The sequence below is a fragment of the Folsomia candida genome, unplaced genomic scaffold (genome assembly GCF_002217175.1).
Source record: "Folsomia candida strain VU population unplaced genomic scaffold, ASM221717v1 Fcan01_Sc002, whole genome shotgun sequence".
Taxonomy (NCBI): Eukaryota; Metazoa; Arthropoda; class Collembola; order Entomobryomorpha; family Isotomidae; genus Folsomia; species Folsomia candida.
Window position 1 is genome coordinate 3,935,392 of NW_019091194.1, and position 25,704 is coordinate 3,961,095.

Consider the following 25,704-nt stretch of genomic DNA (forward strand, 5'->3'; position numbering starts at 1 on the left):
TAATGGAATGGTGGAGGCCTAATTGGTCACTCAATTCGGAGAGAATTTCCATCAAGGCAAATGATTCAAGTGGATTTAATTCCGTTTCGAAATGATTTTCAAGGTTATCCATGATTAAAATTTAAAATAGTATGAGCGACAAAGTCAAAATTATTTTATAAAACTGTTTGATCAATACGGTCTCATCGTCCCTTCCCCCAAATAAAACTGTGAATACACGGGGGAATTGTTTCGAGGTGGCGTATCCCGCAGACAAAAATTTCAACAGAGCATCATTTTATTTCCAATTAATTAAAAAAAAGTGTAATAAAAATTTTGAAAATTCTCATATTTTGATAATTTCCACAAAAAATATCAGAATTGATGGCCGTAATTCCCCACGGTAGACTGGAGCACCATCTTTCATCCAGTTCCGCTGGTCTCAACTCGCCTTCGTCGCCTCCCAGCACCACCTGCGCCACCACGACGCACTAACAAGCCGACCAACGTGCTCACTTTCAACTCTCCGCTCGTGTGTATTCATACCGAAGTGCACGTCTTTTTATCCTTTCCAGCATTTCGGTAAGTGTCACCGCTTTTTTAAATTGGTCAGATAAGGGTACGGCTAACGATAAGTGGGTGTAACGTTAGGCTTTGTTGGAGAAGCGCATATTTTGTTGCGGTCGCATCTTAGATTTATTTTTGTAAATGGTTTAGTAATTCTTGGTTTTGGTATCGATAAAAGGTTTTTGGAGATGGTAATAAAAACGAGAAATTAATCACTGCTATTTTTTCTTGTTGATTGCAGACGTATTTAGCCCTTAGAAATGGAAGACACAGCGAAGAAACCGGCCGGTAAGAAGGCCCCAGCCGCCAAGGCGGCCGCTCCAGCAAAAAAGGCTGCTGCCAAAACGGCAAAGACAGCCGCCGCTAAGAAGCCCAAGGTCGCAAAGCCTGTGCTCCCCCGTCCCCACTACAAACCAGGGAGGATGTACGCCAAGTCTGTCTTTACCGGATATAAGCGAGGTCTCAGGAATCAGAGAGAAAACACGTCGCTTCTGAAGGTAGAAGGAGCTAAGGACCAGAATGAGGCAAAATTCTATGTTGGCAAGCGATGCGTCTATGTCTACAGGGTGAGAATTATGAAGAATTGTGCATTTTTAAGGGGATAAATAGTGGATGAACGTTTGACGCAATTTGGGATTTGTACGATTGACTATAAGTGAATGTTTGTGTTTTTAACAGGCCAAGGTAAAGAGGAACGTCTCAGGAAGAAGAGATAAGCCCAAAACCACCACCAGACTTATTTGGGGAAAGGTCACACGAACACACGGATGTTCAGGATCTGTTAGAGCGAAGTTCCGTCGTAACCTTCCCGGTCAAGCTATGGGCCATCGTGTCAGAATTGTAAGTAGCTAATTTAATATTTAATTAATGCATAGTCATTCACTCCTCAGATAAAACTGATTTCATATTCATTTTTGCAGATGTTGTACCCTAGCCGGATTTAAAACATTCAACTTTTTAATAAATCCTTGTTTATAAGTTCGGGAAAAAATAAAGTCTTGTAACGGAGATGAAAAAATTAACTTGGGTTCTGGAAGTTTTTTTTTATTTGTCATTCATCGTATAAAACAAAATTCCTTGATTGGACTATTAGTATAATAAATTATCAACTCATTGACTATTAGTTAAGCTGCTAGCTATACTTTTTGCCACCATATGAGACGGAATAAGCAATCTAATTTGTTCTGCACCATCAACTGCAGAATTTGGAGAGTTTTTATGCATGAGAAAATGTCCTTGTAATACTGCAGGACTAACTCTAGAGTCCAGGCCGAGTTCTTTCAACTTGTTGATAAAGTTTTGTGCTTCCGACTTGCTGCTTTCGGGATAAAAATTATAAAACAGGTCTTCAATCTGTTCATGCGTGCAGTAGGATATCAGGGCTTGAAAGTCGATTCGACCAGGTCTAATGAGGGCAGGGTCCAACCTTAAAGATTACCAAAGATTAATAAATTTTAATATATCTCTTATTTATAATGCATTTTTGTTTAATCATACCTGTCTTTATAATTGGTCGTCATAAATAATATACGACCCTCTGACGATGCTACACCGTCAAGAACATTAAGAAATCCACTCAGCGTGACTCTATTCAGGCCTTGGTATGCCGTTTTTACTGAAATTCATGAACCGTAATTAGTGATATATTTACAAAAACTCAATGAAAAAATTTCATACCATGCTCCGTATCCTCTCTCGACACAAATGCAGCATCCACATCTTCTAAAAGAACAATGGTTTGTTGGGGAGCAGAAGAAAGTAAATGATTCAGTCTATCATCTGATAAACTACGATCTGATAAGTTTAGAACACAAATTCCGAGGTCCAAATGCCCAGCCAGGGCTGTGATAAAAGACGATTTTCCACAGCCGGGGGGACCATACAGCAAATAACCTCTTCTATAAGGGATCCCTAAAAAATCAGACAACAAATAATAATGTTTCCATATCTTTCAGAAGAAACTCAATTTTGTGAATGTGTCATATACCTCGATCATGGTACCACTGAGAGGTTTTAAGAAATTCGCTAATATCATCAGTAATCTTTCGACTAAGACCGGGCGCTAAAACCACAGATTTGATGGGTCGCTTATTCTTTGGATGTCCAAACTGCCTCCACTCTGATCCAACTGCGACATAAGTTACCGTCTTTCCTTCGAATTGTTTTAACGCAATGACACGAGCTACAAGACGGCACGAGATACGTTAGAATCGTAACAGTGAAATTATACCCAAATTAAGTAGTACCTTCTTCTAGCATGTCGTAGAACATTTGTCGATTTCTTCCAATCGCTGTGAAGGTAACCGTTTCCCATGGAACGCCCATGTGGAGATCAAGCGTGTGCTGCTCTCGCGTCCTTTCGACTCGAATCCAATTACCCTGATACCTATTTGATCAATAATTCATGAACCATTAAAAAAGCTATGTACACACTAAATATGGACTATTCAACAAATGTTTCAATACGTGAAAAAATGTGTCCCCACACTGGGCACGAAGGCGAATTTGGTCAACACCTTTCCCGTCTCCTTCTGTTCGTAGGACGTCTCGACGGATAAGTGCTGCGTTCCCTTCGCCCCTTTTGTCGTCAGCCAGTTAAGAACCCAGGAGTAGCTTTTATCCCGGCAAGGAATTTCCAGCGTGACCATGTAATGCCGTCGGAAATAGATCATTCCAAACTGTGTCAGAAATTAAAATATTTAACGTAATCTAATCTGCGCTCCCTTAACTATAATTTGTGCTGTATAAATTATGCATACCTGAGTAAACTTTCGGAACACGGCCGCACCCACGCCGACCCCAAACAAACCAAATCCAGCCCCAAAATAGGGGTTCTCCGATAACCCGGTGACCAAATCCGTTAACCCCATCTAAAAACTGACTAGATAAAAATGCAGTAAATAAATAAATATGATGTGAAATAATTTCTATATTTTTGGTTGAGTAAAAATTGCCGACTATTGCATGTGCTTTCCAACCCGCCGTGGATCACTTATGAACCAAGTCGAAAACAGGTTGACTATGAGAATTTTACATGAGAAATAAATATCGGAAAGTTTCCGACGGAAACTGAAGAGATAGCTTCACAACATTTATTATGTAAATTAACTTTTATTTAAAATGCTCATCTATAAGAAGAATAAATCTAGGACAATATAAACTAAACAGTTTAAGAATACAACAAGCGAACGCGACAAATTAATTAACTATTATGGTAAGAACAAATTATGAAAGTGTAATCACTAGCAAAGGAAAAAATGAATTATGTGTTACCAAATTTTTGTATGTAGATAGTTCTACCACTCAACTCACAAGTCATCAAGTCAAAAGATTCTACTGCTATTCCTACTTTCGAAAGAATTCAGGATTACTCTTCCTCAACTCTTCTTTCTTTTCGGCATTTCTTTTATCAAGCAATTCCTCAACATCAGACGCCTTTGTGGTTGTTAATTCTCCAATCTGAATTTCACTAACTTCATCTGCACGACTTTTATCTTCCCATGAGGCTTCGTCATTATTGTTCTAAAATTGTTAAAATTTAAGGGGTCTGAGAAAAATAGTTAACATAGCATTTCATTTAGGGATCCAACTGTGCAAGTGTGTAAGCACGATTATTCATGTAAAGTTTAATTAATTCCTGAATTATTAAGGTTCTACCTTCTTTTCCAATTCAACAGAGTGACGACGAGCATCGGTACTACGTTCTACAGAACGGGACCTTGATTTAGACCGAGAATTACTCCTTCGATCACGACGATCACGAGGAGACCTTGACCTGGAAGGGCTATGACTGAATCGATTTCTAAACTTGCTATCCCGAGGTCCATTAGGTCGATAGTCTCGCCGCCCTCTTCCTCTTGGAACATATGCTCGCCGACTTCCACCTCCACGATTGCTGTTAAATCCTCTAAAAAATCGAACTCCTCCTCGACCTCGATCCCTATAATCACGACGATCGTAGTGATCACGGTCATAACCGCCACGTCGATCTCCTCTGTATCGGTTAGTATTTCGACTGCGGGGGGAACGACTCCGACTTCGGCGTGGTGAACGAGATCTACTCCTGGAATACGAACTTGATCGTGAGCTGCGAGAATGTGATCGTCCACTGCGACGATGACCACCACGACGAGGTGATATTGACTTCCGTCCACGATAGTTTCGATCTTTATTGTTGTCATTGTCAAACTTTTGGACCTCGAATGGATTTCGAATGGCTGGCTTAGCAGGGGAAGCCGCTTTTGGGTCGTCATCTTCAGCCGGGCTTGGAGCGGATCCTAATGGTTAAAAAAAATATAAGTTAAGTTGAGTGAGTGCCATAGAGCTGTTCAACCGGGAATAGTAAAAAGTCGAGTCAACTCTGTGTTTTTTATACTTTTTAACAAATATTATTGACATCAATTCGCAAATGCACAATGTCCTCGAACAAGGTAACCACACCTTCTCCTGCGAATGAAACTGATAAGGTAAGCCAGATAAGGATAGGGTATAATACAGAAATTATCAAATAATAATAATGTTGTCTTCATAGGTTTCCTCCTCCTTCTCTGCAAAGAAGGCAAAGTATTCATGGGAGATGCTTCCACAAGAACCACCAAAAACTGATGACCTCCCACCGCAGTACAAAGACCGGACCATTGTTGTGAGAGAAGTAAGAAAGGAGTGGTGCTCAGTAGGCAAGATCGTCAACATGGATAAGAGAGTAAAGCGTATGGACAAATCAGACAGTGGGGTTGAAAAAATAAGGAACAAATTCTACGCTCTTGTTCGTCCAGAAGAAAAAGAGGAGGAATTTGACTCTCCCGAATTCGACAAATGTACTCCAGAAGGTTATACCGAGAAGGTGGTGGAGCCATTAAGTGACGACGAGAAGCAGGAGGCGACCAGGAAGATCAAGGCTGCCAAAGGTGGAATAAAAGTGGACGGAACAAATTTTCATCTCGTTTGGCGAGAAATTGCTGGTTACGAGAGACTAGTTCTGGATGATAAGACGAATGACCAGACTGGAGGGAGAGTTGTTTGCACGTTTGAGGGTGAGAAATTTGGTTTCTGTTTAAAAAACTTTATTTTAAGTATGCAATTGATTTCAGACTGTTTCAAATATCTTGGGACGTCTGGTGTAGCCCCATTTTGTAGCGCCCATAGGAGTCACTGGGAATATGTGGTGTCAGATTATGAAGATAAAGGAAGCATCACTCCAATATTTTTTCACTCCATAACCCCCTTTACATACGAAAATGAGGAAAAGAAGGCTGAACGAGCTAGTACGGCTTTGAATAAAGCAATTTCTACCGGTACCGATTTGACTCCCTGGGACTGTTACGCTAAAGAATTTACTGATGCCAAGCTACCTCCTCCGACTTATACTGAAATTCCTGGTCGTAGACGATACTTTACAACAGAACAAGAGGCCAACAAGGTTTATGCAGCCAGACAGGTACATAATTTACACAATTATGATTAGCTCATTCTGTTGTTTAATATTTTGTATCGTTTTGCAGTATGTCACACTTCTACGGAAACTAGTCCCAGCCACATCAACATTTCGATATTTGAACAAGAATGTAGCATTGCCAAATGGAGCAGAGACAGCAGTATTAGAAGAGATGAAAAATTGGGGAATGCAGATCGGTATCTCCAAGTACTTGGACCGTGAGTCCAGAGCCTCCCTCCCATACCCATTCGGTAAAGAACGAGAAGGAAAACAAGTGGCTTCCTCAATGGTGGTGGCCAAAGAGCATGGGGTACTCTACGTCGTGTCCAACCCACATATCAATTATTTTGGGAAGACCCTGACTGGTGATAAGCTTCATGAAATAAAAAACCAGAATGACACTGTTGCCAAATACAGTTTGATGGAAGGTAACCTTCCCTGGGAATTGATTCCCTTGTCATCTTGTCCTGTGGATGAATTGGAGGCCAATGAAGCTCATCTCCACCTCGCCAACTCTTTCGCCGACCTTCTTCGTATACATCAACAATTTGTCTCAGACCCTCCTTACACTTCTCCAGAAGGATCCACTCCTTTTGACGCCTATCCTATCTGTCTCAACAAATTCACCAATGCCAAATACTTTGACGATACTTCTTTTACCAAAATCAATCAGTTTATGTTAAAGCGTTATGGAGTTGAGATCTACATTGGTCCAACGTATTAATTTTAATGTTTTACCTAACGGTCTCCATTTGGATCCTTGCTCATTTTCCGACTGAGGAACCACTGCATTCGCTTTAAATTTAATTTCAAACTTTATAGGCTTCGGCTCTGAGGAGGTAGGTTCTGAGGTAGTATTGAGCACAGTTCTCACTCTGTAATTTAAATTAAAAACATTTTCTAGATTATAGTTTCCTGCACAAATCGTCAAATTTAGAGATCAATATGAATACATTTTCTCGGGTTGAATATAATTTCCATAGTCATCAGTGCGCAGCTCAATCTTATTTCCCCCCTTTCCCCCATCATGCCATCCTCCACTGTTGTATAAACTAGAAAATAGAATACAATTTGTTTGAACACCAATTAAAAATCCAAGACTATAACCACCTATTAACTAAAAATTAGTTATTAATGCTTACTCGTGTTTTAAGTCTGCATTAGATTTCATCTCAACTTTTCGAGCGGGTTCATTATACGCATCCCTGTTTTGTTCCCATCCACCACTGTTGTTTCTTTCAACAGTTATCTTCACGGCTTGTGGAGGAACAATAGGCTCGAGTTTTTCATGTTCAATCTTTGAATAATATGCGCTCAACTTGGCCTCCAAGTCTCCAAGGTCAGGAATAACTGAAGAAATACTGCCCCCCAAATTAAGAGATGTATTGGCTGACGAAAGTTTTGAGGATTTCCGTTTGTCCTTAATTCTCGCAGAGTCGTCTGAATCAGACTCCGAAGAAGATGAGGAATTTCGTCGGCGTTTCTTACGCTTGTCCTTCTTCTTTGATCGTTTCTTATCTTTAGACTTTTTACTCGATCGTTTTGACTCGTCGTCAGAATCTGAATTAGAAAAAAGTTTAGTTTATATTCGCATTTGACACTCAAAGTGAAATGGAAATAAATAAATTATACCATGAACTTGATGTACTGTTTGCTGCTGCGATAATCCTAATTGTTGACCCCATTCGGAGAACGAGGATTCATTAAACCCAGCTGAAAGTTATACGTACATTGTTTATTTGATAAATTGGCAATTTTTAATTAGACTTTTTGTTAATATTTTGTTAATTACATAATCCAGAACCTGACACCCCTTGTCCGCGGGGATCCACAAGGCGTTTAGAAAATGGACTTAACGACATTGGTCGCGCCTCCTCTCTCGACTTTTTACTTTTCTTACTCTTTTTCTTCTTGCTTTTCTTACTCTTCTTGCGCTTTTTCCCCTTGTCCGAGTCATCAGAAGAGTCTGAATCCGACTCCGATTCACTAGTTGATGAAGTAGAAGAGTCATCATCAGAAGCCGACGACTTTCTACCCTTTTTCCTTTTGGACTTTTTATCTTTTCCTCCAATTTTTCCCCCGTCCAAATTCATCCTCATTTCAGTCTGCAGTATTAACTTTAACCTTTCCTTTAGTTCAGCAGCCTTCAAGGCGGCGGGTGGAACGAGTTTCGTTAGGTCGAGTTTATTGGTTCGATCGAATAAGGATAACAGAGCGTCCCTTGCTTCTTTGTGGTCCTGTTTAACCGCGAGACATTTAGAATAGGAAGAGACTGCATCCTCTAGTTTGGCAGCTGTTTCTTGTCTATTTCATAGTCAAATGATAAAGTTAGATGCATTACAACTAAACGACTTTAAAAAAAGTAAAAAAAAAAAATAATAATAATTAAAAACTTACTGTTTTCCCAATGCAACTAAAGTTTCTGCAAGATACTTTCTGGCATTGTAATGATTGGGATTAAACTTCAAGGCTGCTTCAAAGTCTTCAATGGCTTTTTCAAACCCAGCGTTGTTGGCATACCTAGAACAAGGTCAAATTAGGCAAACATAAGATTATAGTGATCCAACAACTAAATAGTAATAGAAGATGATTTTAAACCATAAAAGGAGTTCATTCTCGTCGTTCTTAAATCTTTCATCGCATCATCATCATTTGTTTGTTTGTACCTCCCTCATCAATTCATTCCCATATAACATTTCTTTCATCATTTCCTTTCATATCTTTGAGTTTGATTTCATTTTCTCATTATCTTTACCAAATTAATATAATAAATCATCAGAATTTGAATTGTATAAAATTCAAACCCATGCCACTACTAAAACTTTTAGTTCTACTCACAATGCGCCTCGTGCAACGAGTCCTTCAACATTCTCTGAGTCGATGCTGAGAGCTTTATTCAAACATTGGAATGCTTCTGTAAACTTTCCCATCTTAAAATATTTTATCCCATCTGCCACATTTCCATGTGCCCATTTTCCATTTTGGATTCGGCGAAGGTATGCGGCTCCCTCCTTGACTGGAAATTCATTCCTAGAATTTAACCCATCAAAAAAAAGTTTAATGACGAGTAAGTCCAATAAACAGCAACAACTCACCTCAATCCAACCATCAAACTGTTTCTGTTGCTCAAAATTCCCATTGTTGATGCTAAATGACCGATATTTGTTGGATTTTGAAACCCACTGCTGCGAGTTAACATATCTTCGTAGCTCCTTCTATATCGCGAGTCAGAGTCATTCGTTGCCAGCCTGCAAAGGCAAACAGAGGCTCAAGATATATATTTTTTGTACAGATAATCTGGCAATATATTTTCTACTAGAAATGAACCAATTGCTAGTTATCTCCACAATTTACAAAAAAAAAACAGACAATATGTTAAAAATATTTCGCCAGGTGCTGTTATCATACGTGAATTGACGAGGAAAGTCGTGACGACTGATTTTTCCGAGGTGGAAAGTGTGTTGCATTTCTGGGCTTAACGTTACGCCTTTCATCCCACAAACAAGTTTTTCTGAATCGGCTGAAACTTCGAGTACTTCAACTCTCACGGTATCTCCAATTTCGTAATCATTCTTCTCTCGAGGAGGAACTGTGTGACTCGCTGGGCAAAACGCTTTGATTCCGAGATCCTCTAATACGATGTGTTTTCCACCGTCGGTCGATAAAAGTTTCAAATTTATCCCAGAGTTATTTTTGGTGTAAACTGAAGCTATCAAAATGTCACCAACTTGTAGGTTCTGAAACAAAAAATGATAGTATTTCTGAGTAAAAGTACATGGGTTTTATAATAAATCAAATACTTGAAAGAAATAGCTTCGAATTTCTGGACCATCAACGTGGAGATAGTGATCCAATGATGGGACAAGTCCGTAATGATCTATAAGTCACATAGCAATGTTTAGCAATGAACCAACCTGCTGGAACATAAAAATGCACGGAATGTTGTAAATTAAGTACCTTCGGAATTATGCTGAAATCCTTTCACTTCCGCGAGAGGCATTTCATCTGCCGTCAACGGTTTGAAAAGCAAGTCTTTTTTTCTCGCGATAAATTCGTTCATTTTTAGATTCAATGAACGCTCCAATCTGACAATCATTAACATAACTGAATATTAAAATATTCTTCCAAAAAAGCAAACACAAACACAATTTGTCAAATTGTGTTTGTGTAGTAGATATGCGAGATAGTACGAAGACTAATAAGCTGAAAATTAGACAAGACGAAGTTTGATGAAAAATCGGGTAGTTTACAGTTTAAAAGTAATACTTTTAAGCTTTATAGGATAGTTTTACAGAAATAACTTCCACTAACACAATCGTGGCTCAATTATGTAATATGTATAATAGTCCCCAGCAAAACAGAATAGTTAGCTTATAGAAATATCAGCAAAAGTCTCACCTTCCATCACTCCCTAGTCCGACAGTGGGCGAAGCGCCAGGAGGGCCGAGACCTCCTCCTCCACTCTGCATCACGTTCATCCAGTTAGTCGTTTCCCCATTTCCTCCTCCTGAAGAGTTTCTATGATTTAGGCGTGGGTCCCCAGGTGCCATTTCCGGAGGTGCTCCTCCCGAGAATCTGGACGAAGAGTTGCCATCCCGGTTTTTCAATATTCCCCGTGGTGGTGCGCCCCCACTGTTACTGAAATGATGGTCAGCCATTTCACATTTGCGATGTATTGTCTTTTCCTTCAATTATGCGCAATGTTGCGGCGTGAGTGTTGGAAACTGTGAACTGTACGGGAAAACCTGTAATTTTAATAGATAAATATAGACAAGAATTCATACGAAACCATCAATATTGAACTTTAATAGCGCCTAAACTACAAGCAACGTATGCATTGTTGACATTTAATTTACCATTTGTAATCTATCAAGCAAACAAACAAAAACAATGCGGAATGTTGAAATAACAATTAACCACCTCCAGAATTTCGCAGTAAATCTTTTCAAAAAGCAACTTACCACTTGCACCTTAATCTCTATAATTAAATGGCACGATACTTTAACTTTTGTTATTATTATTTTGACAAGTACATTTTACGAAATTTCCGGAAAACCCGTGTATTTATTTTCCATGATCTGCTTCTCCACAAATTCAAAGTTGGCGCGAGTTGTGGGCTCGTAGCATTTCTCCAGTTGCCCATCTGTCACATATTTCTTATTGCATTGCATTCTCATTTTCATACATTTTAATTATGAATTTGTTTTATAAAATACCAAAAAGAAGACAAAGTTTCCAAAATTTTATGATGAAGGTTTATGAAAACCGAAAACGCAATATTTATACGATGCAAACGACAAAAACTGCTCTATACACAAAACGTGCCGCAATTTAATGCAAAATCCTTAACCATTCATTAATTATCACTGCAAATTTCAATTTTGATTTAAACTCATAAAAGTACTCTCAAACTTTTCATTTTTATCGGAATTTCTTTCATTTTTCATACATTTCCATACAGATTCTCAACTGGGACATAGCCTGAGATTAGCATCGATGAACGGAAAGCCCAGCCTTCAAAAGGCGAGGTTTGACAAGCTGCCCAATGGATTTGTGGAAGCGACCGTTGATTTGAGCTTGAGCTGATGTTGGGGAATGTGGACCGTTTCTACTGGTTTGCATAGCACACTGACTTTCAACTGCTGCTGCTGCTGCTGATCTGCAATTAGGAAGGGTCCCTTCTGCTTCTCCACAATAGAAGGCCGATAAGATAAAAAGGTAACCACAAAAAAAATATTTAGGCAACCAACGGCTCCATCCATCCATTCTTACAGTTTCTTTCTTCTCTTCCAAGCCAGGTTTGAACTCGTCTTTCTTCTTAAAAGTCTTCGGTTAGGTGACTTGTCTATTTCCTGCCTGGTGCAAAGTCAAATTAGGTAATTTTGCATTATCAATTAGCTGGGATAATCTACATGAGACGCGGTTGCTAGTGTGTAGGAAAGGTAAGGAAAGATCTTGATTTTTGCTTATCTAAAATCTAAAATTGGTTTGTAGAAAGACGCAGGTTTAAAGGTTTTGACTTTTGTAGATAGGACTAGGACCGAGACCAACACATCCTGACCCTGACGAATTATTTGACTAAGCATCAAACACGCCAATCTCCGGCAAGGTAAGTAAAATTCGGTATAACTAAGCCAAGACATAAAATCTGTAGTGTTTCGTAAGTAATGCACGAGTAAGCAACTTTTGGTCGGTTTATGTAAACTTGACTAGTTGCTCTAAAGTTGAGGATATGATACCAAATTGCATAAATGTGTGGTCGTACATTACCTGTTCCCAGGCAGTCCTGTGATATTCAAAATTGTTCACCATTTACATAGCATTGCTGGCTCTAGTTTAATTCCTCATGACGACTATCCTTGCACCTTGAAACTACGAACTCTGTGGTATTTCACTTTGATTTATTATTATTTGTTGTGCAATGAAAGCCTGACTCTTATTTGACACTATCATTTAAAATTAAAAATATCGACTAAGCCAACGAAACAAGTGCTCAACAATTAACTACATAAAACAACTTTTACAGATTTCAACTATATGTTTTCCAACCTCAATATGAACCGTTTTGGAGGAGGGTCCAAATCAACATCGACAGGAGCAAACAGTAAAGCGGCCGGTGGGGGAAAGAGGAAAGCTGAAGTTTCGCCACGAAAAATGGAACCAATAACCAAGAAACGATCCGCCCTAGGAGATTTGACCAACGTAAATATATACTTATTATTGATGGATCCACTAATTCTTCTTTTAATCAGATTACTAAATATGAATCCTAATTAATTTTAGGCCGTCAAGAAGAAGGCTCTTGGGGGTGGAACAAATAAGGACAAACATGCAAAAGCAACATTAGCAGCAGTAGCAGCAGAAAAACCCGTTGTTCGAGTCACTCGCTCCAAGAGTTTAGTTTCCGAAGAACCAAAAGAAACAGCTCAAGTTGTCGCCCCAGCGAAAAAGGGGAAAACCAGCCAAACTGTCGACAAGGATGTACCCGTGCTCGTCAAAGCCAAAATCATTGTCCCAGAGAAATTGTCTGTCGGTCCTTCCAAATTGCCAGTCAGACAAACCAGAGCGAGTCGTACTCGGATTAGTGAGGAAAAAGAAAATTCAACAACAGTTCAAGCCCGTCGTGTTACCAGAAGTTCTAATTCTAAACCTACTGTCCAAGACTCATCCACGTCCGCTGACGATGAAGAAGATTCTTCTCTATATAAAACTGCTGTCAGTACCCCGGAGTCTGAGTAAGCTAACTTCTAATATCTCGAATGATGTTGATAAATGCAACTTAATTTATAAATTCACTCATTAATCGTAGTTTAAGTCAAAGCGTTGAAGACCAAAATCGTAAGAATGAACAGCTTTCACTCCAGAAAAAATCAAAGTTGCCTCATGGCGTCGTTGACTTTGATGCTGAAACGGTCAAGGATCAGTATCAAGTTGGGCTGTATGCTGAAGAAATATTTGCGTACTACAAACGACGTGAGAATAGGTTTCACGTTAAAAAGTATTTGGATGAACAGACTGAACTTAATCGTAACATGAGGTCAATTTTGGTGGATTGGATGGTCGAAGTTCAGGTAAGCACTTGTAATATCATTTGAATGCATATAATAATATCTACATTTTGATGGTACAATTCAACTAAATCTATCTTAATATGATTCCAGGAAAGCTTTGAGCTCAACCATGAAACAATGTATTTGGGCGTTAAAATTGTCGACTTGTTTTTAAGCAAGACAATCGTGAAGAGAGAACAATTGCAGTTGGTTGGAACTACGGCTTTATACATTGCAGCAAAATATGACGTATGGAGACAATAATTAATTTCATAATAATTTAATCATTCATTCCATGACCTCAAATCAGAAAAAAAGTGTTTAGATATTTCACTAATAAAATTGGAAAATTAATAATCAACAGGAACGCTGTCCTCCAGCCATTGATGACTTTTGCTACATTTGCGACGACGCTTATCCTACGGTAAGAGTTTTATTTAGATTTATTATTTTTTTAATACAAAGTTAAAACAACCTATTTAACAAACTTCCAAATGATATTCCCATCCTCATCCTTAACCACCGGTGGGATCTCTACCTCTACAACTTCACCAAACAAGTAACCAAACACATCGTCAAACAGAGATTTTGAAAAAGAATCATCGAAATGGGAAAACTTTTGAGCTATAAAAATAATGTCGTGTCCATTGATTTTCAAACCCAGCATCCGGGTGAGTAGTGACGAGACGTGTCCGAGTGTTTCGACGCGCTGAGCTTGTTCCTTCATTTCATCATGTATCTTTTTCTCCTCAATTGACAACCTGGTGAAAGTCTTCTCCTTGATGAGATCAGCTTGGGGGTGAGCAAACTGGAAAACCCTCTTTATCTGGCTTTTGTCAAAATCCGTCAGCCCCGTCTTTCCTCTTGTGTGGCTGTATGATCCAGCACTTCTTCCCCTCCCCATCGCCCACTTAACCCCAGAGTATTTCGCCGGTGTCGTTGTCCCTTGCGAGGTACGAGCTGGACAGATAGTCGTAGGAGACTGATGGGTTGAGAGACTGAGGCAGAACTGTCGTAGACTTCTTGTCCCCCGTGATTTTGAAAATGAAGCCATTGGTCTCAAAAACTTGTCCCAATTTCACGAAAAAGTCCTTCTGGAAGCCATCACCGTAGCGGAAGTAAATCTCCTGATTGATAAATTTTACTCGATCTTTCACATTACACACCGAGTTGTGCCACGTGGTCATGATGCTCATAGCGACCTAAATGATTAGATTATGACAATATTTATGGTGGTGGTGGTGGTGATTATGACAATATTTAATATTTGCATACCATGTTGTGAAGATTCCCCTCTCCAGCTAACAAGTCGTTTGTCAAGTAAACCAAGTTATGGAATGACCGAAGGACAGCACTTTTATGGGAATTCATGTAGTAGTAGAGGGATTTCGAGTTGGCCTCGGCAGTTAATGATTTCGAATAGACTTGCAACTCTTTGTTAGTGTGTCCTTCTAGTTTCTGATTATTGGGAATTATTATTGAAACTGTGGTGACATCAGCTTTAACGTCCCGAACAAAATACACCGTTTTGTCGCCGTGAGTCTTGCAGTAGTTCTACGCTGGCGATTTCTCATCATTCCAACAGAGATCCAATTTACATTTATAAATGTGTGACCCATTTGGGCGTCCAGTATAAGGGGTAGAGTCATGAACACCCAACCGTGACCGTTTCTTGTCCCATAACGCGGTGAGAGTGGCGCCTTTGAAAATTGTGGTGATCGGATTCTTCTTGAGCGACTCCATCGCCACTTTAAACTGAGAATCTTGAACTAAATCTTTATCCTCCCCCCCAAATGAGATCCTTATTTTGACTGCCTCCCTTATAGATTTCAAACGTAATGTTGGGACAATAACAGCAGTGGTAGCAGCAGTGGTCGATGGCCCAGCTTTGACAACTGCAACCACAGTTTAATTTATTATTTTAAATAAAATAACAAGACAATAATAAGACAACGTACCTTTTTTATACTTTTCATCTCTTTCATCAATTTTTTTTAGGAGAATATTAAAAAACTGGGTCGTTGTGGTTTGAGAGAGCCCACCCTCATCGATCTTCCTTTTCAGTTTCTGGGTCGACATATTCTCGTACTCTTCGTCAGAGTCGGATTCTGAATTGTTCCTCTGCAGCACAATAACAATTATTAGATATTAGTGTAGTAAAAAATTAAATGAAAACCTTACCTTCATTCTTCCGGTGGGTGTGGTTTGGGAAATTTTGAAGAAAATATATAAGAGAGATCAGAGAGAGAGAAAGCTAGATGAACGACGGAGAAAGAGAAACATGAGTTGTTGTCGTGCTCTTGGTTGGCAAGGTCATTGAACTTTACATAATTTTCTAATTTACAGAAAGAAATCATCAAGATGGAGATGATAATTTTGCGATCTCTCAACTACGATATTGGCTTTCCATTGTCATACCGCTTTGTTCGTCGTTATTCCAGAGTGAGTTGATTTGAAACAAAAATGCAAATCAAATTTATAGTATGCCATATGTTTACCATAATTCAATTTTAACCTCAGTGTGCCAAGTTGGACATGGACACTCTCACTCTTGCTCGTTACATTTTGGAAATGTCGCTCATGGAGTATGACTTTATTGACGTCAAGGATTCCATGCTTGCCGCAAGTGCTCTGCTTCTTGCTCTGGTAATGAAGAAAGTGAAAGCGCCATGGAGTAAGACGTTGGAGTACTATAGTGGCTACAATAAGGAAGATCTCTTCGACTTGACTCACCGCTTGCATGAGTATCTCACAAACGTTCCAAGTCATCTGAAGACTATACGATCTAAATATTCCCACAAGTGAGTCAAATAACAAATTCGCATTTCAGTAGTTCTCCCATTTCAATTTATAAACTAATTCATAAATGTATTACAGAGTGTTTTATGAAGCTGCCAAGGTTCCACTTCCGGATGAATTGAAATTATAAAAGTATACATATGTCCTGCATGAAAATGTTAACTACTGCCTCCCTATTAAATTCACAAGTGTCGTCGTCCCGAATAATTGAACTTCTTTTCTAATTTAAAATAGACAAATATTCTGTGTCGCCAACATATAAGAAATCGTGTCTCGTAATGCAATTATTTATCTGTTATGATACAAATACGTTGACGATAAACATATTTATGTACACGCATATTCCTCAGGATTTTATCCCATAGTTGGTTTCTGAGCATTTCCGACTATTGTCTTATTCACTGTACTCCAAGAAATGGTAAATAATGCAATAATTTTATGAGAAGATGAAGATGAGTTATTAGGAGTTGCCACTCATGGATTGTAATAATTTGGCATAACTCCTTATTTTTAAAGTTCGAACGGCATATACAAATCTAGAAATGTCATGCATTTAAAAATAATTATGTAAATTCAGAGTTGGAGATTGCTGTCTTGTAGCTAAAATGATGTATCGTGATGTCTGGTTTTTGAATAATAGAATAATAACCTGTCTCCTACATATTTTTATAATTGATTTAAACCCTCTAAATTCCCTTTTACCAATTAATTGAATTTTTTTTTCGATAAGTTGTGCTCTCTTAACCGTACAAATTCCTGGTGATCTTTGACACAGGAAGATATAATTCTAATACATTTCAGCACTATTTATTCAGATTCAGACAAGTTTGTTATTATTTTTGTTTTTACGTATACCATTGATTGGTTTTGTGTTATGCAGGAGTTGTTCCTGTTCTCACGTGAATATTCTTTATTTCCAGTAAAATAAAGTTGTATGGTTTTGTAACAAATGACCAATTTCATGAATGAAATGAGAACTGATTTCCAACCTTTTTACAAAAAATATACTTTATTACATATTTGACAACACAGCAATTTGCATACACTCACTAATTGATAATCACAAATCCGAGTTTTAATGTTGGTTAGTAGTTTGTATATTTTATTTTATGTACATTTAACACATCCCTTCCTTCTTATCATCTAAACAAATTTACTTTTTGGCATGCTGATGATAAGCAGAGAAAAATATGTGATGACGATACATAAAAGTAATGAAAATTCAATGAGTATTATCATTTTTTTTTATTAAAAAAGGAATTTTATTTTTTTCTTCATCAGACTTCGTTCGCACACAAGAAGGGTCTCTTTTGTATTATCAATAGTCAACAACAAATATATAATTTAAATAGGCAATTTTTTTATAAGTAAGCAAGATAATAAGTTTGAACAAACTGAGCAATAAAATTAAAATAATTATTAATAATCAACAACAATCAATAATAATATAAGCAACAAGTTCAACAATCAATATCATGAAAATACATTTGAGGCTTGATGAGACCGTGAGTGTTAAATATACGCGTTTCCGCACTACTCGACATCACCGATCTAACATATTTCCTTCTTCTTAGGTCTTCGTTAAATTAGAGTTAGTTAGTTAAGAGTGGAGTACTAATTAGTTCGTGGCCCATTTTCCGACTTTATCGACCAGGGTGTACGTACAATCGGGGTATTGGACGGCACAATCCTTTTGCTCATCTGCGGCAACGACGGCATCCTTGTAAAAGTCCATGCTCCTCATTTGCTTTCTATAAATTTTTTGAGAAAAAAAAAGTGTAAAAATTAGCAACATTATTAAATTAGCAACATGATTGAAATTTGAAATTATGAGCAAAAGTCGAAAGTCTAGTTGCACAAAAATTTGGGAAAGTTGGTCAATACATTTTGTTTCATTGTATTGCCTGCCAGCAGCCGAGTTATTAAAAAAATCAGATATTGTTAAATAAGATGAAGGTACGGCTCAATTATTAATTCTTTGTAGGTGGGAGTGCAATGCATCACTCATTCATGGTGATGGTTTTAAGTAATTCGAATGAAAAAGATTGGCCATCGTTCAATAATATACTATTTTAGGTCTTGCTTAGCTGACCAAACCATAACCAAGAATGTTTCTAATATGGGGCAGGAGGAGGATGTACTGTTGTTTATGAAGGAATGTAGATATGTACCTGAACCATCCCGTGGCGTAGTTGAAGATCTTGTTACGGCCAGCGGTACCTGAAAATAACACCGAAAAGAATGTCATTGAAGATCGAATAAAAATTTAAAAATTTGATTTTTGTCGCAAATCATATTTCAAACTAATTTCTAAAAAAAATATTTCTGAACTTACGCTCCATTTCGCACGCAATTCGCTTACGGCACCCATCTCCTTGGATCTTCATGACGGCGAAGGTAGTGTCGACGTAGTCGATGGAGTTAAGAACTCGGGACATGAGACCACCATCCTTGACAGCGTCGAAATAGGGGGAAGAGTTGGATCGGCCCCATCCGTCACCATGACCGTCAGAGAGAAGTGGGGACAACAGCATGTAGACGAGACCACCGAAAGCGGCCAAAACCAAGAGGTTCAAAACGAGGGCGACGATATCAGCCAAGGCTGGGTAATCTCCTAATATACATAAAATCCTCATGGTTAGATTACAAATTCCCGTTTTGAATTTCCATCAGATTTTCGTACCATGTCCACCTCCGGTAGATGCTCCCCATCCCCATCCTTCTCCACCACCACCACCCCCACTTCCGTGACCACCGACATGAACGACTATTCAAAAAAGTAATGAGTATTAGCTGGATATCTTAAACTTTTTTCTCATTTTCCCAGAATTCTTCTTACCTTCTGGGTGAGCGTCATGCGTTCCGATTCCGAAACCTCGCTTGGAAGCTCCGGATTTCGTCTTGGTGGCTGCCGACGCGACGGCAACACACATAAGTGTGACCAATAATATCTTATTCATGGTGTATCTGAAGAATTCAAAAAAGTAAAAATAATAATTACACTTAAATCCTCACAGTTAAAATTCTTCAATACGTAAATAAAACCCCAAAAATAAATTATAGATAATTGAATTGAATACGATCTCTTGAAGAGCTTGAGCGAGCAGAAGTAGCGTTGTCAAAACTGTGAGGTTAACACCGTGTTGAACGATGTCGTGTTGTCAGACCGAACTTCAACCAGCGTTTGAGGACGGAGTTGACTTTTGACTTTTCGAATTGGCCATCAGGTAATTGACTCGTATTGGTTTGGTTTGGTTTGGGTGGTTGGTAGTAGTTTCAGATATCTCGTCTGGTCACTATTCTCCTCGTAAAGGGGTGGCTCTCTCTCTACTTGGTCCTTTGGTGGTGGTCTGGTCGTGGACTACTTTTCCACGACCAAGCTACCAGTTTCATAGGCAGGAGAAGTGAAAGAAAGCAGGTTTTAACTAGGGTGAAGGGTGGTGCAAAGGAGTCGTTTGGCTGGTCTAGCTGGTCCTTTTTTATCGCGGAGGAAAGATGCCACATTTCATAATTTTGTTCATAAAGAGAAAAAAAACATCTTCACACAAACAGGTTATCATCGAGCATAAGTACACCAGGTGAAAGTGTCACCCTTGACACTGGCACGGCATATGTCAAGTCAATCAAAAAAAATTCTAGCCATTAATACTGCAACCAAACCAAACCACCACCACTAAAAACTTTCTACTGTGATTTCATTCACTTCTTACAAGAAGTAGGAGGAGGAGGATGTAAAGGTAGCTTAGCTTAGGGAGGAAGGTGTCTGACCATGATATGAATATTGTACGTGTGGCGTTCTTATTATTCTTCTTCTTAGCTGCACTACCATAACTCATCATCATCAAAAAGTGGATGATATGCGTGGATATGAATTGTTTACAAGCTGTAGAAAATTAACTAGAGCAATTTCTCTCACGTATTTCACCACCAAGTAAAACACGTATACGACTCATATGAGAAGTAGTTGCTTATTCAGGGTGCATCTTTTAATTTGATTTTGATAAGTTTTTTTTATACAATTTTTATTTTTCCTTCTTTCTTTTAGCTTATGCTGCATTTTATTGTCGTTTTTATCTCGCGAGATTTCTTTAATCTAAATATCCCCGTAACGTAACCACCTAGGATGGGATAGCGTTCGTACGTTTTTAATCAGATCAGTAATGCAGTGACTGCATCTTCTTCATGCAGCAGGATCGGTCTTAATAAGTGGTTTGGTATGATGTATGCGGTGATTAAATGCTTCAATTCGTTCATGTAGTGGACTACAAAAAAAGTTTTAAAAACAGGGCAGCACAACTAACTAAACTAAAACTCATTTACTTTGTGCCCATGCCCACCTTCCTCACTTATCTTTGAACTTGATCACTTTTTCTCTTTTTTAAGACAAACATACTCATATTCCAATTTTTATTAAACACCTGAACTCCCCAAGTTTTAAATGGTGATAAGTCATTATGTGGTCTAATAACTTGGCTTCTCTTTTTTATGATTTTTCTCCCTAAAATCATGTTCAAATCGTACAACATCGACATCATTCCTTAATTTTTTAATGGGGATGGGAGCATCGAATCAACACCGAGACCGAGAGAAGGTTATGGGTCGTGTGTTACAAATTCTGTACGCTCATCAAATCCTATACTATTTATTCCATGGTCAGTTATTGGACCAACTAACTAAGTAAAGCTGACGAATTTTTACACATGTCTGACGCTAATCTAATTAAGAGGGGCAAAGATAATCCGTGAAAAACAAGTAACAGTTGTACATACATCGATCGAGCTGAATGATTATTCCGTGTAACAGAATTTAAAATATTTGTGTACATAACTGCCGTGTAACAGAGTTCCGACCACTTTTTGGAATGCTACCACCTTAAAACTAACTGTAATTGCAAATATGTATGCACATCATGAAAAAATCAGAGATTCTACCGAACCAATAAATGTCCTTTGTGCAACTACTACCCAAAAAAATGATCGGTATGTATGCAAATGAATCCTTGTTTTTTCCATCTCGTTTGCATCATAACATTCACGTCAAAAAAATTGTACACGTTGAAGGAATGAATAAGGTAAAAGGTAAGGTGTGTGTGGGTCGACGGATTAAATGGGCCATGAGGTTGCACCACCACCACCACGGTCACAACTGGTCAAACAGGAAACCGACGTTCTTATCCCAGTCTTCCCTGCATCTCAGTCAGTTTTTTTGTGTGCCTGCCTGCACTTTTTACATGGTTGAGACTCGACTTAATAATATTTGCGTATATGGGATGAGCCACATTATGGGGGCACAAAAAATGAGAAAATGCTTAATAACGAATTCTGCACATGCAAAGCTAAACGGAACGAAATGCTGAAATTTGTACATGTCTAATTTGTGAATTGTTTTTCTTATTCTTAATTTTTCGTTTGATTTCTAGCCGTACAAATTAGCTAATTAGTTAATGGGGGACGTTGTCAATTATGGTAAATAAATCTTGTCCTATAATCTGGGTCCCTTATTGAATATGATGCCGTTTTTATTTAAATTCAATCTACGAAGTATTAGTAAAACTGGCCCGAGAAAGAAAAGAGGATCTATTACGACTTGTTAATTTGTAACTGCTGCAAAAAAACAGGGTTCTTCAATTACGGTAACAATTGTGTGATGACTTCACTATTTGGCCTGCCATAAACTACAAAAAGTTGCAAGTACAGGAAATAAATGCTATTTGAGTAATCGGAGCAATTTTCTATGGGCATCCTATTACAGATATAGGAACGTGATCTGATTCACAATTATTTGATTAGGATAATGACAGTTGGCATCAAATCGGGAGGTGACCTTTACTTCCAAACCGGTATCGAGAGTTAAAACTGTCATGCTTGCTATATATCTTTCTGAATAAATCGGCAACGAAAATATGTTATTGAGCCGTCTTCGCATTAAAATAACACGATTTTTCTACCCTTCTCATATCCTGTCATCTATCCTCGATTTATCCTACCGATCAAAACACTAATTCCAATTTAAGCCTTCAGCACTTGGATTGATTGATCCATCACAAAGAGAAAGCTGCGAACGAGGTGAGCCAATATGTTGAGGCAAGTTGAGATTCTTGAGATCCCTCAACTACCCAAACCTCTCTTTCTCTAAAGAAAGTACCAATATGTAGTAAAACCGAACCCAAATATCCAATCCACCGATAAAGATGATCCAATTTTTAAAATTTTTTCCAGAAAAAGTCAACTCCAGTCCTCCAGGTTCCAGTCCAGTCCAACAACAAACAGTTCAACACACACAAAACTTGGTACATAAGTGCACTCCCACTTTTTCCTTGACAATGCTACCCGATCACTTTTGCTTTCAATGCGTGTATCGTTTCGAAAAGTTTTATGAAATGAAATTCATAAACGACCAACGACTTACGATTTTGGTTTGTTGATTACGACAAATGATAAGCCTGCCTGTGTGCGAGGAACGAAGGAAAGAACTCAACTGAATCAATGAACAGATGGATGAACACCTTTTATATGGAGCAACGTCTCAACGTATCGTTTCTTACACGGAAGGGTCTCCTTCATCCCCACAAACCACCACCACCACCAGAACCATATCCATCCCAGATAATCCCTTATCCTTCAACTTGAACCCATACAAGACCAAGAAGAAGACGGACGAAGGGGAAAGCAGACAGGTTATGGTGGAGAAGGAGATGGCAAAAATAATGCATGTTGTAGAGAGGAGGCGATATCCTATTAAATTACACGGTTATCATGCCCACAATCATGGGTTGCTTTAGGTGCATGGCTGGCTTGGCTTCTTCATAAGCATTTTTTTGCATTGGTTCTTCGTGGTGCGATTTCCCATCATGAGAATTCATACATTCTGCAAGCAATAATTCTGTCTTGTTGGGTAGGTAAGGTATCTGTAATGATGAATCAAGTTCGGCCAATGCAATGAAATGAATGAAGATTTTTTACAGGATTCGAAAACTATGCAACATTTGATTAGAAATCGCAAACAAAATCGCATTTTGCATTAAAAATTATAGATCTCTGTGTCCAAGAAGATTTTTAAATATGCAAATTATTTCTCTAATCTATTAGATTTTTTGAGGAAATGCTACTTTAAATTTTAATAGATTAAGTTGAGAATCTATGAAATGCTAGTTTGGGGAAAATGAGTACTTTTTGTTTCAAAGTGGTTGGGGAAGGTTTCCATTAATTTAATTTGTTAAGGAGATATTGACCCTTGGGAAATTTTTTAGACGCCATAATTTTCTAGGAATATTTTTAGATTATCCGAATAAATTTTTCATAAATAGTTGTCTCCAATGCATAAACTGTAATAACTGCACGTGCACATCCTGTACTATTCTAGGCATTAAATTACTTGAAACAATTATACATAGCATTCAGTATATTTACTGAATTAACTCTGTTTTAAAGGTCTAGAGCAATCTTTTGTGCAGCAAAAGCCAGTTTTTGCACTTTCCTCCTTTAACACAAGAAAGAATCACACATTTCATATTTCATATCACCTCAAAACCTTCTTTCATCATCAAACCTGCATAAAACATGCATCCTCGTATAACGCTAACAAACCAACCTACAATCCCACATACACATAATATTTCTCCCATACTCGTATACTTATTTGAATTCGAATTCAAAACCGACTCACTGAAACAAAGGATGATATTGTTGTATGTAACATCATTCTCATACGTATCGCTACATCCTCCTCCCTGCTTCAAGATATGTATGTAACTTGTCTGTTGACGAGTCGGATAAAAAATTGCTGCTGCAAATTCTCGGCGTATTTCATTAAATAAAGTGAATACAAACTTTAAAGAAAAGGGAAACGACATACGAAAACGCATATATTTCTCGTCTTTTTCGTCATACATATGTGCATGTAAGGTGAGACTTGTAAGATGATACGCTTGAACAGAATGTAATTAGCATGTTCGTAGGTGGGGTATTTACGACCCTTGTACAGCACACGTTATCATGAAGAAACAACACTTTAGCCACATAAAATGGTTGGTTGTCGAGTTTCCTCAAAAATATTTGAAATCTTTGTCATGTTTTTTATCCCACTTTTTCCGTGTAATATATAATGTAACATTTGGCTTTGGCTAGGCGTCGATGCGTTCATCAACCTATGACCTCTCTCACGTACCCACCAACCACGCATGCGCATACATATGTAGGGAAACATTGTTGAGTAAAAAAACTATTCCGTGTCAACTAAAGTAAAAGTTACATACATTGAAGAACAACTCCCAGTTTCACTAAAAACTAATCTATTGATTTTTTTTCGTGCAAGATTACAACAAAAGTCAGCGAGTCACTAGAGCAGGAGACGAGACAGGGTCTGGTAATGGAAATAATCACACTAATAACGACGAGTATTAAACTTGATTGCGTACTTTGGGAGGACGATTAATAAATAAAAGGTTTGCCCATCATCGACCAGAAGAAGAAGAAGTTGAACAGGATGAGGATACAAAATATTGAGGCTAGTAAGGACATAAAGTGTATGTACATATAGCAAGTAACACGTTTTTATGCCAAATTATTATGAATTGAGTGAAAAAACGAGTATTAATTTTAATACGTTTAACTCACTTTTCATTGGGAAAGAAAGTGTAAAATCTATCGTTTAAGTAAGAGACCATCATCAGCGGGGTCATCATCATCTTTTGTCATTAAAGGTTTTGTGTAAATAAATATGTGACGTGCTGTATGTGACACTTATGCAAAATTGATAGGATTCGTAGAATCAAGATAATTTCTTACGAATTTTTCGAAGAAATTCTGACTAAATTTCTGAATAACTGATTTTAAACAGATCATTTTCGTATCACTGCAACTGAATTTTCCGAGAATTTCCTACCTAATTTTTAACAGCAATCATCTGACCACCAAGCGCATAAATACATAGATGAACTTCTTCTTGTTACACCACATAATTACCCACAATTAATGGACCTCTCATCCATCTTGTATCTGCATTAGTGTACTAATTACCGCAAAGATTTTGATTTCATTTCGCAAAATTTGTATGCTCTTGTTTTTGCACTACTTTTTTTAATCGATTCGCAACGGTGTATCAATGAAAGCATTGGAGCAACAACCTTTTACCCAATTATTAAAAAAATATTTAGCAAATATGCACACAACTTTCTACGAGGAAAAAAACATTACAAAAATGTAATAGTAGATTATGACAAGAATTAGATATTAGACTTAAAGCCATTAAAAACCATTTATTGGCTGAGCTCATCGTTTATTATGCAAAAATTACGAGTAAAAGTGTATCATTTTCATTTTATGTATGGATTACGGCTATGTACATTGTGGGGTCATGTTAGTGCAGAAAGTGGTA

General features: G+C 38.0%; 7 protein-coding genes across 10 annotated transcripts; 3 read left to right on the forward strand and 4 right to left on the reverse strand.

Moving 5' to 3' along the window:
* The first annotated feature begins 421 nt into the window (after window positions 1–421).
* On the forward strand, window positions 422–1,568 carry LOC110844063 (60S ribosomal protein L35a). Its single transcript, XM_022090176.2, has 4 exons — window positions 422–561; window positions 788–1,112; window positions 1,225–1,386; window positions 1,467–1,568. The coding sequence occupies exons 2-4, from the start codon at window positions 807–809 to the stop codon at window positions 1,488–1,490; spliced, it is 492 nt and encodes a 163-aa protein (XP_021945868.1). The 5' UTR covers window positions 422–561; window positions 788–806; the 3' UTR covers window positions 1,491–1,568.
* LOC110844062 (mitochondrial chaperone BCS1) lies at window positions 1,565–3,531 on the reverse strand. The gene is made up of 7 exons (XM_022090175.2): window positions 3,306–3,531; window positions 3,013–3,224; window positions 2,793–2,932; window positions 2,534–2,728; window positions 2,224–2,457; window positions 2,044–2,161; window positions 1,565–1,972 (listed from the first exon to the last, which is right to left on the reverse strand). The coding sequence occupies exons 1-7, from the start codon at window positions 3,414–3,416 to the stop codon at window positions 1,657–1,659; spliced, it is 1,326 nt and encodes a 441-aa protein (XP_021945867.1). The 5' UTR covers window positions 3,417–3,531; the 3' UTR covers window positions 1,565–1,656.
* A 95-nt stretch (window positions 3,532–3,626) lies between these two features.
* LOC110842917 (tetratricopeptide repeat protein 14) lies at window positions 3,627–11,096 on the reverse strand. Its single transcript, XM_022088786.2, has 15 exons — window positions 10,942–11,096; window positions 10,379–10,725; window positions 9,938–10,065; window positions 9,781–9,857; window positions 9,389–9,717; window positions 9,076–9,228; window positions 8,819–9,010; window positions 8,378–8,500; window positions 7,773–8,284; window positions 7,613–7,693; window positions 7,123–7,540; window positions 6,934–7,032; window positions 6,719–6,855; window positions 4,204–4,823; window positions 3,627–4,068 (listed from the first exon to the last, which is right to left on the reverse strand). The coding sequence occupies exons 2-15, from the start codon at window positions 10,636–10,638 to the stop codon at window positions 3,892–3,894; spliced, it is 3,306 nt and encodes a 1,101-aa protein (XP_021944478.1). The 5' UTR covers window positions 10,639–10,725; window positions 10,942–11,096; the 3' UTR covers window positions 3,627–3,891.
* LOC110842918 lies at window positions 4,850–7,097 on the forward strand. The gene is made up of 4 exons (XM_022088787.2): window positions 4,850–5,012; window positions 5,078–5,579; window positions 5,637–5,983; window positions 6,048–7,097. Exons 1-4 carry the CDS (start codon window positions 4,962–4,964, stop codon window positions 6,702–6,704), a joined length of 1,557 nt encoding a protein of 518 aa, XP_021944479.1. The 5' UTR covers window positions 4,850–4,961; the 3' UTR covers window positions 6,705–7,097.
* Window positions 11,097–11,581: 485 nt separating the features above from the next.
* On the forward strand, window positions 11,582–17,295 carry LOC110842632 (G2/mitotic-specific cyclin-B3). 3 transcript variants are annotated; one of them, XM_022088401.2, is made up of 11 exons: window positions 11,582–11,698; window positions 11,779–11,922; window positions 12,009–12,089; window positions 12,507–12,682; window positions 12,764–13,215; window positions 13,290–13,551; window positions 13,642–13,779; window positions 13,895–13,954; window positions 15,877–15,972; window positions 16,051–16,331; window positions 16,408–17,295. In XM_022088401.2, the coding sequence occupies exons 4-11, from the start codon at window positions 12,518–12,520 to the stop codon at window positions 16,457–16,459; spliced, it is 1,506 nt and encodes a 501-aa protein (XP_021944093.1). In that variant the 5' UTR covers window positions 11,582–11,698; window positions 11,779–11,922; window positions 12,009–12,089; window positions 12,507–12,517; the 3' UTR covers window positions 16,460–17,295. The 3 variants fall into 3 exon arrangements, with proteins under 3 accessions (XP_021944093.1, XP_021944094.1, XP_021944095.1); XM_022088402.2 differs by lacking the exon at window positions 11,582–11,698 and having other exon boundaries at window positions 11,775–11,922; XM_022088403.2 differs by lacking the exons at window positions 11,582–11,698; window positions 11,779–11,922; window positions 12,009–12,089 and adding an exon at window positions 12,235–12,366.
* Window positions 13,951–15,840, reverse strand: LOC118434564. The gene is made up of 4 exons (XM_035848355.1): window positions 15,712–15,840; window positions 15,489–15,651; window positions 14,806–15,425; window positions 13,951–14,732 (listed from the first exon to the last, which is right to left on the reverse strand). Exons 1-3 carry the CDS (start codon window positions 15,715–15,717, stop codon window positions 15,085–15,087), a joined length of 510 nt encoding a protein of 169 aa, XP_035704248.1. The 5' UTR covers window positions 15,718–15,840; the 3' UTR covers window positions 13,951–14,732; window positions 14,806–15,084.
* Window positions 17,296–17,550: 255 nt separating the features above from the next.
* On the reverse strand, window positions 17,551–22,887 carry LOC110842634. 2 transcript variants are annotated; one of them, XM_022088404.2, is made up of 6 exons: window positions 22,738–22,887; window positions 19,169–19,296; window positions 19,013–19,096; window positions 18,665–18,943; window positions 18,501–18,549; window positions 17,551–18,080 (listed from the first exon to the last, which is right to left on the reverse strand). In XM_022088404.2, exons 2-6 carry the CDS (start codon window positions 19,287–19,289, stop codon window positions 17,948–17,950), a joined length of 666 nt encoding a protein of 221 aa, XP_021944096.1. In that variant the 5' UTR covers window positions 19,290–19,296; window positions 22,738–22,887; the 3' UTR covers window positions 17,551–17,947. The 2 variants fall into 2 exon arrangements, with proteins under 2 accessions (XP_021944096.1, XP_021944097.1); XM_022088405.2 differs by lacking the exon at window positions 22,738–22,887 and adding an exon at window positions 19,410–19,578.
* Window positions 22,888–25,704: the final 2,817 nt, after the last annotated feature.

Bases quoted from the DNA above. Each gene is read 5' to 3' on its own strand.
- LOC118434564 (XM_035848355.1), bottom strand. The intron at 15,426-15,488 runs GTACGTTGTCTT...CTGTGGTTGCAG, and splicing joins AGATGAAAAGTATAAAAAAG to TTGTCAAAGCTGGGCCATCG.
- LOC110842918 (XM_022088787.2), top strand. From the start codon at position 4,962: ATGTCCTCGAACAAGGTAACCACACCTTCTCCTGCGAATGAAACTGAT. The intron at 5,013-5,077 runs GTAAGCCAGATA...TTGTCTTCATAG, and splicing joins CTGCGAATGAAACTGATAAG to GTTTCCTCCTCCTTCTCTGC. The intron at 5,580-5,636 runs GTGAGAAATTTG...AATTGATTTCAG, and splicing joins AGTTGTTTGCACGTTTGAGG to ACTGTTTCAAATATCTTGGG.
- LOC110844062 (XM_022090175.2), bottom strand. From the start codon at position 3,416: ATGGGGTTAACGGATTTGGTCACCGGGTTATCGGAGAACCCCTATTTT. The intron at 2,933-3,012 runs GTATTGAAACAT...TTGATCAAATAG, and splicing joins GTGGGGACACATTTTTTCAC to GTATCAGGGTAATTGGATTC. The intron at 2,162-2,223 runs GTATGAAATTTT...CATGAATTTCAG, and splicing joins GAGAGAGGATACGGAGCATG to TAAAAACGGCATACCAAGGC.
- LOC110842917 (XM_022088786.2), bottom strand. From the start codon at position 10,638: ATGGCTGACCATCATTTCAGTAACAGTGGGGGCGCACCACCACGGGGA. The intron at 9,858-9,937 runs GTACTTAATTTA...TGTGACTTATAG, and splicing joins ATTTCAGCATAATTCCGAAG to ATCATTACGGACTTGTCCCA. The intron at 9,011-9,075 runs GTGAGTTGTTGC...GTTAAATTCTAG, and splicing joins AGTTTGATGGTTGGATTGAG to GAATGAATTTCCAGTCAAGG.
- LOC110842634 (XM_022088404.2), bottom strand. From the start codon at position 19,289: ATGAATAAGATATTATTGGTCACACTTATGTGTGTTGCCGTCGCGTCG. The intron at 19,097-19,168 runs GTAAGAAGAATT...TTTTTTGAATAG, and splicing joins GCATGACGCTCACCCAGAAG to TCGTTCATGTCGGTGGTCAC. The intron at 18,081-18,500 runs GTACATATCTAC...AAAAATTTATAG, and splicing joins TACGCCACGGGATGGTTCAG to AAAGCAAATGAGGAGCATGG.
- LOC110844063 (XM_022090176.2), top strand. From the start codon at position 807: ATGGAAGACACAGCGAAGAAACCGGCCGGTAAGAAGGCCCCAGCCGCC. The intron at 1,113-1,224 runs GTGAGAATTATG...TGTTTTTAACAG, and splicing joins GATGCGTCTATGTCTACAGG to GCCAAGGTAAAGAGGAACGT. The intron at 1,387-1,466 runs GTAAGTAGCTAA...TCATTTTTGCAG, and splicing joins TGGGCCATCGTGTCAGAATT to ATGTTGTACCCTAGCCGGAT.
- LOC110842632 (XM_022088401.2), top strand. From the start codon at position 12,518: ATGTTTTCCAACCTCAATATGAACCGTTTTGGAGGAGGGTCCAAATCA. The intron at 12,683-12,763 runs GTAAATATATAC...AATTAATTTTAG, and splicing joins CCCTAGGAGATTTGACCAAC to GCCGTCAAGAAGAAGGCTCT. The intron at 13,780-13,894 runs GTATGGAGACAA...AATAATCAACAG, and splicing joins ACATTGCAGCAAAATATGAC to GAACGCTGTCCTCCAGCCAT.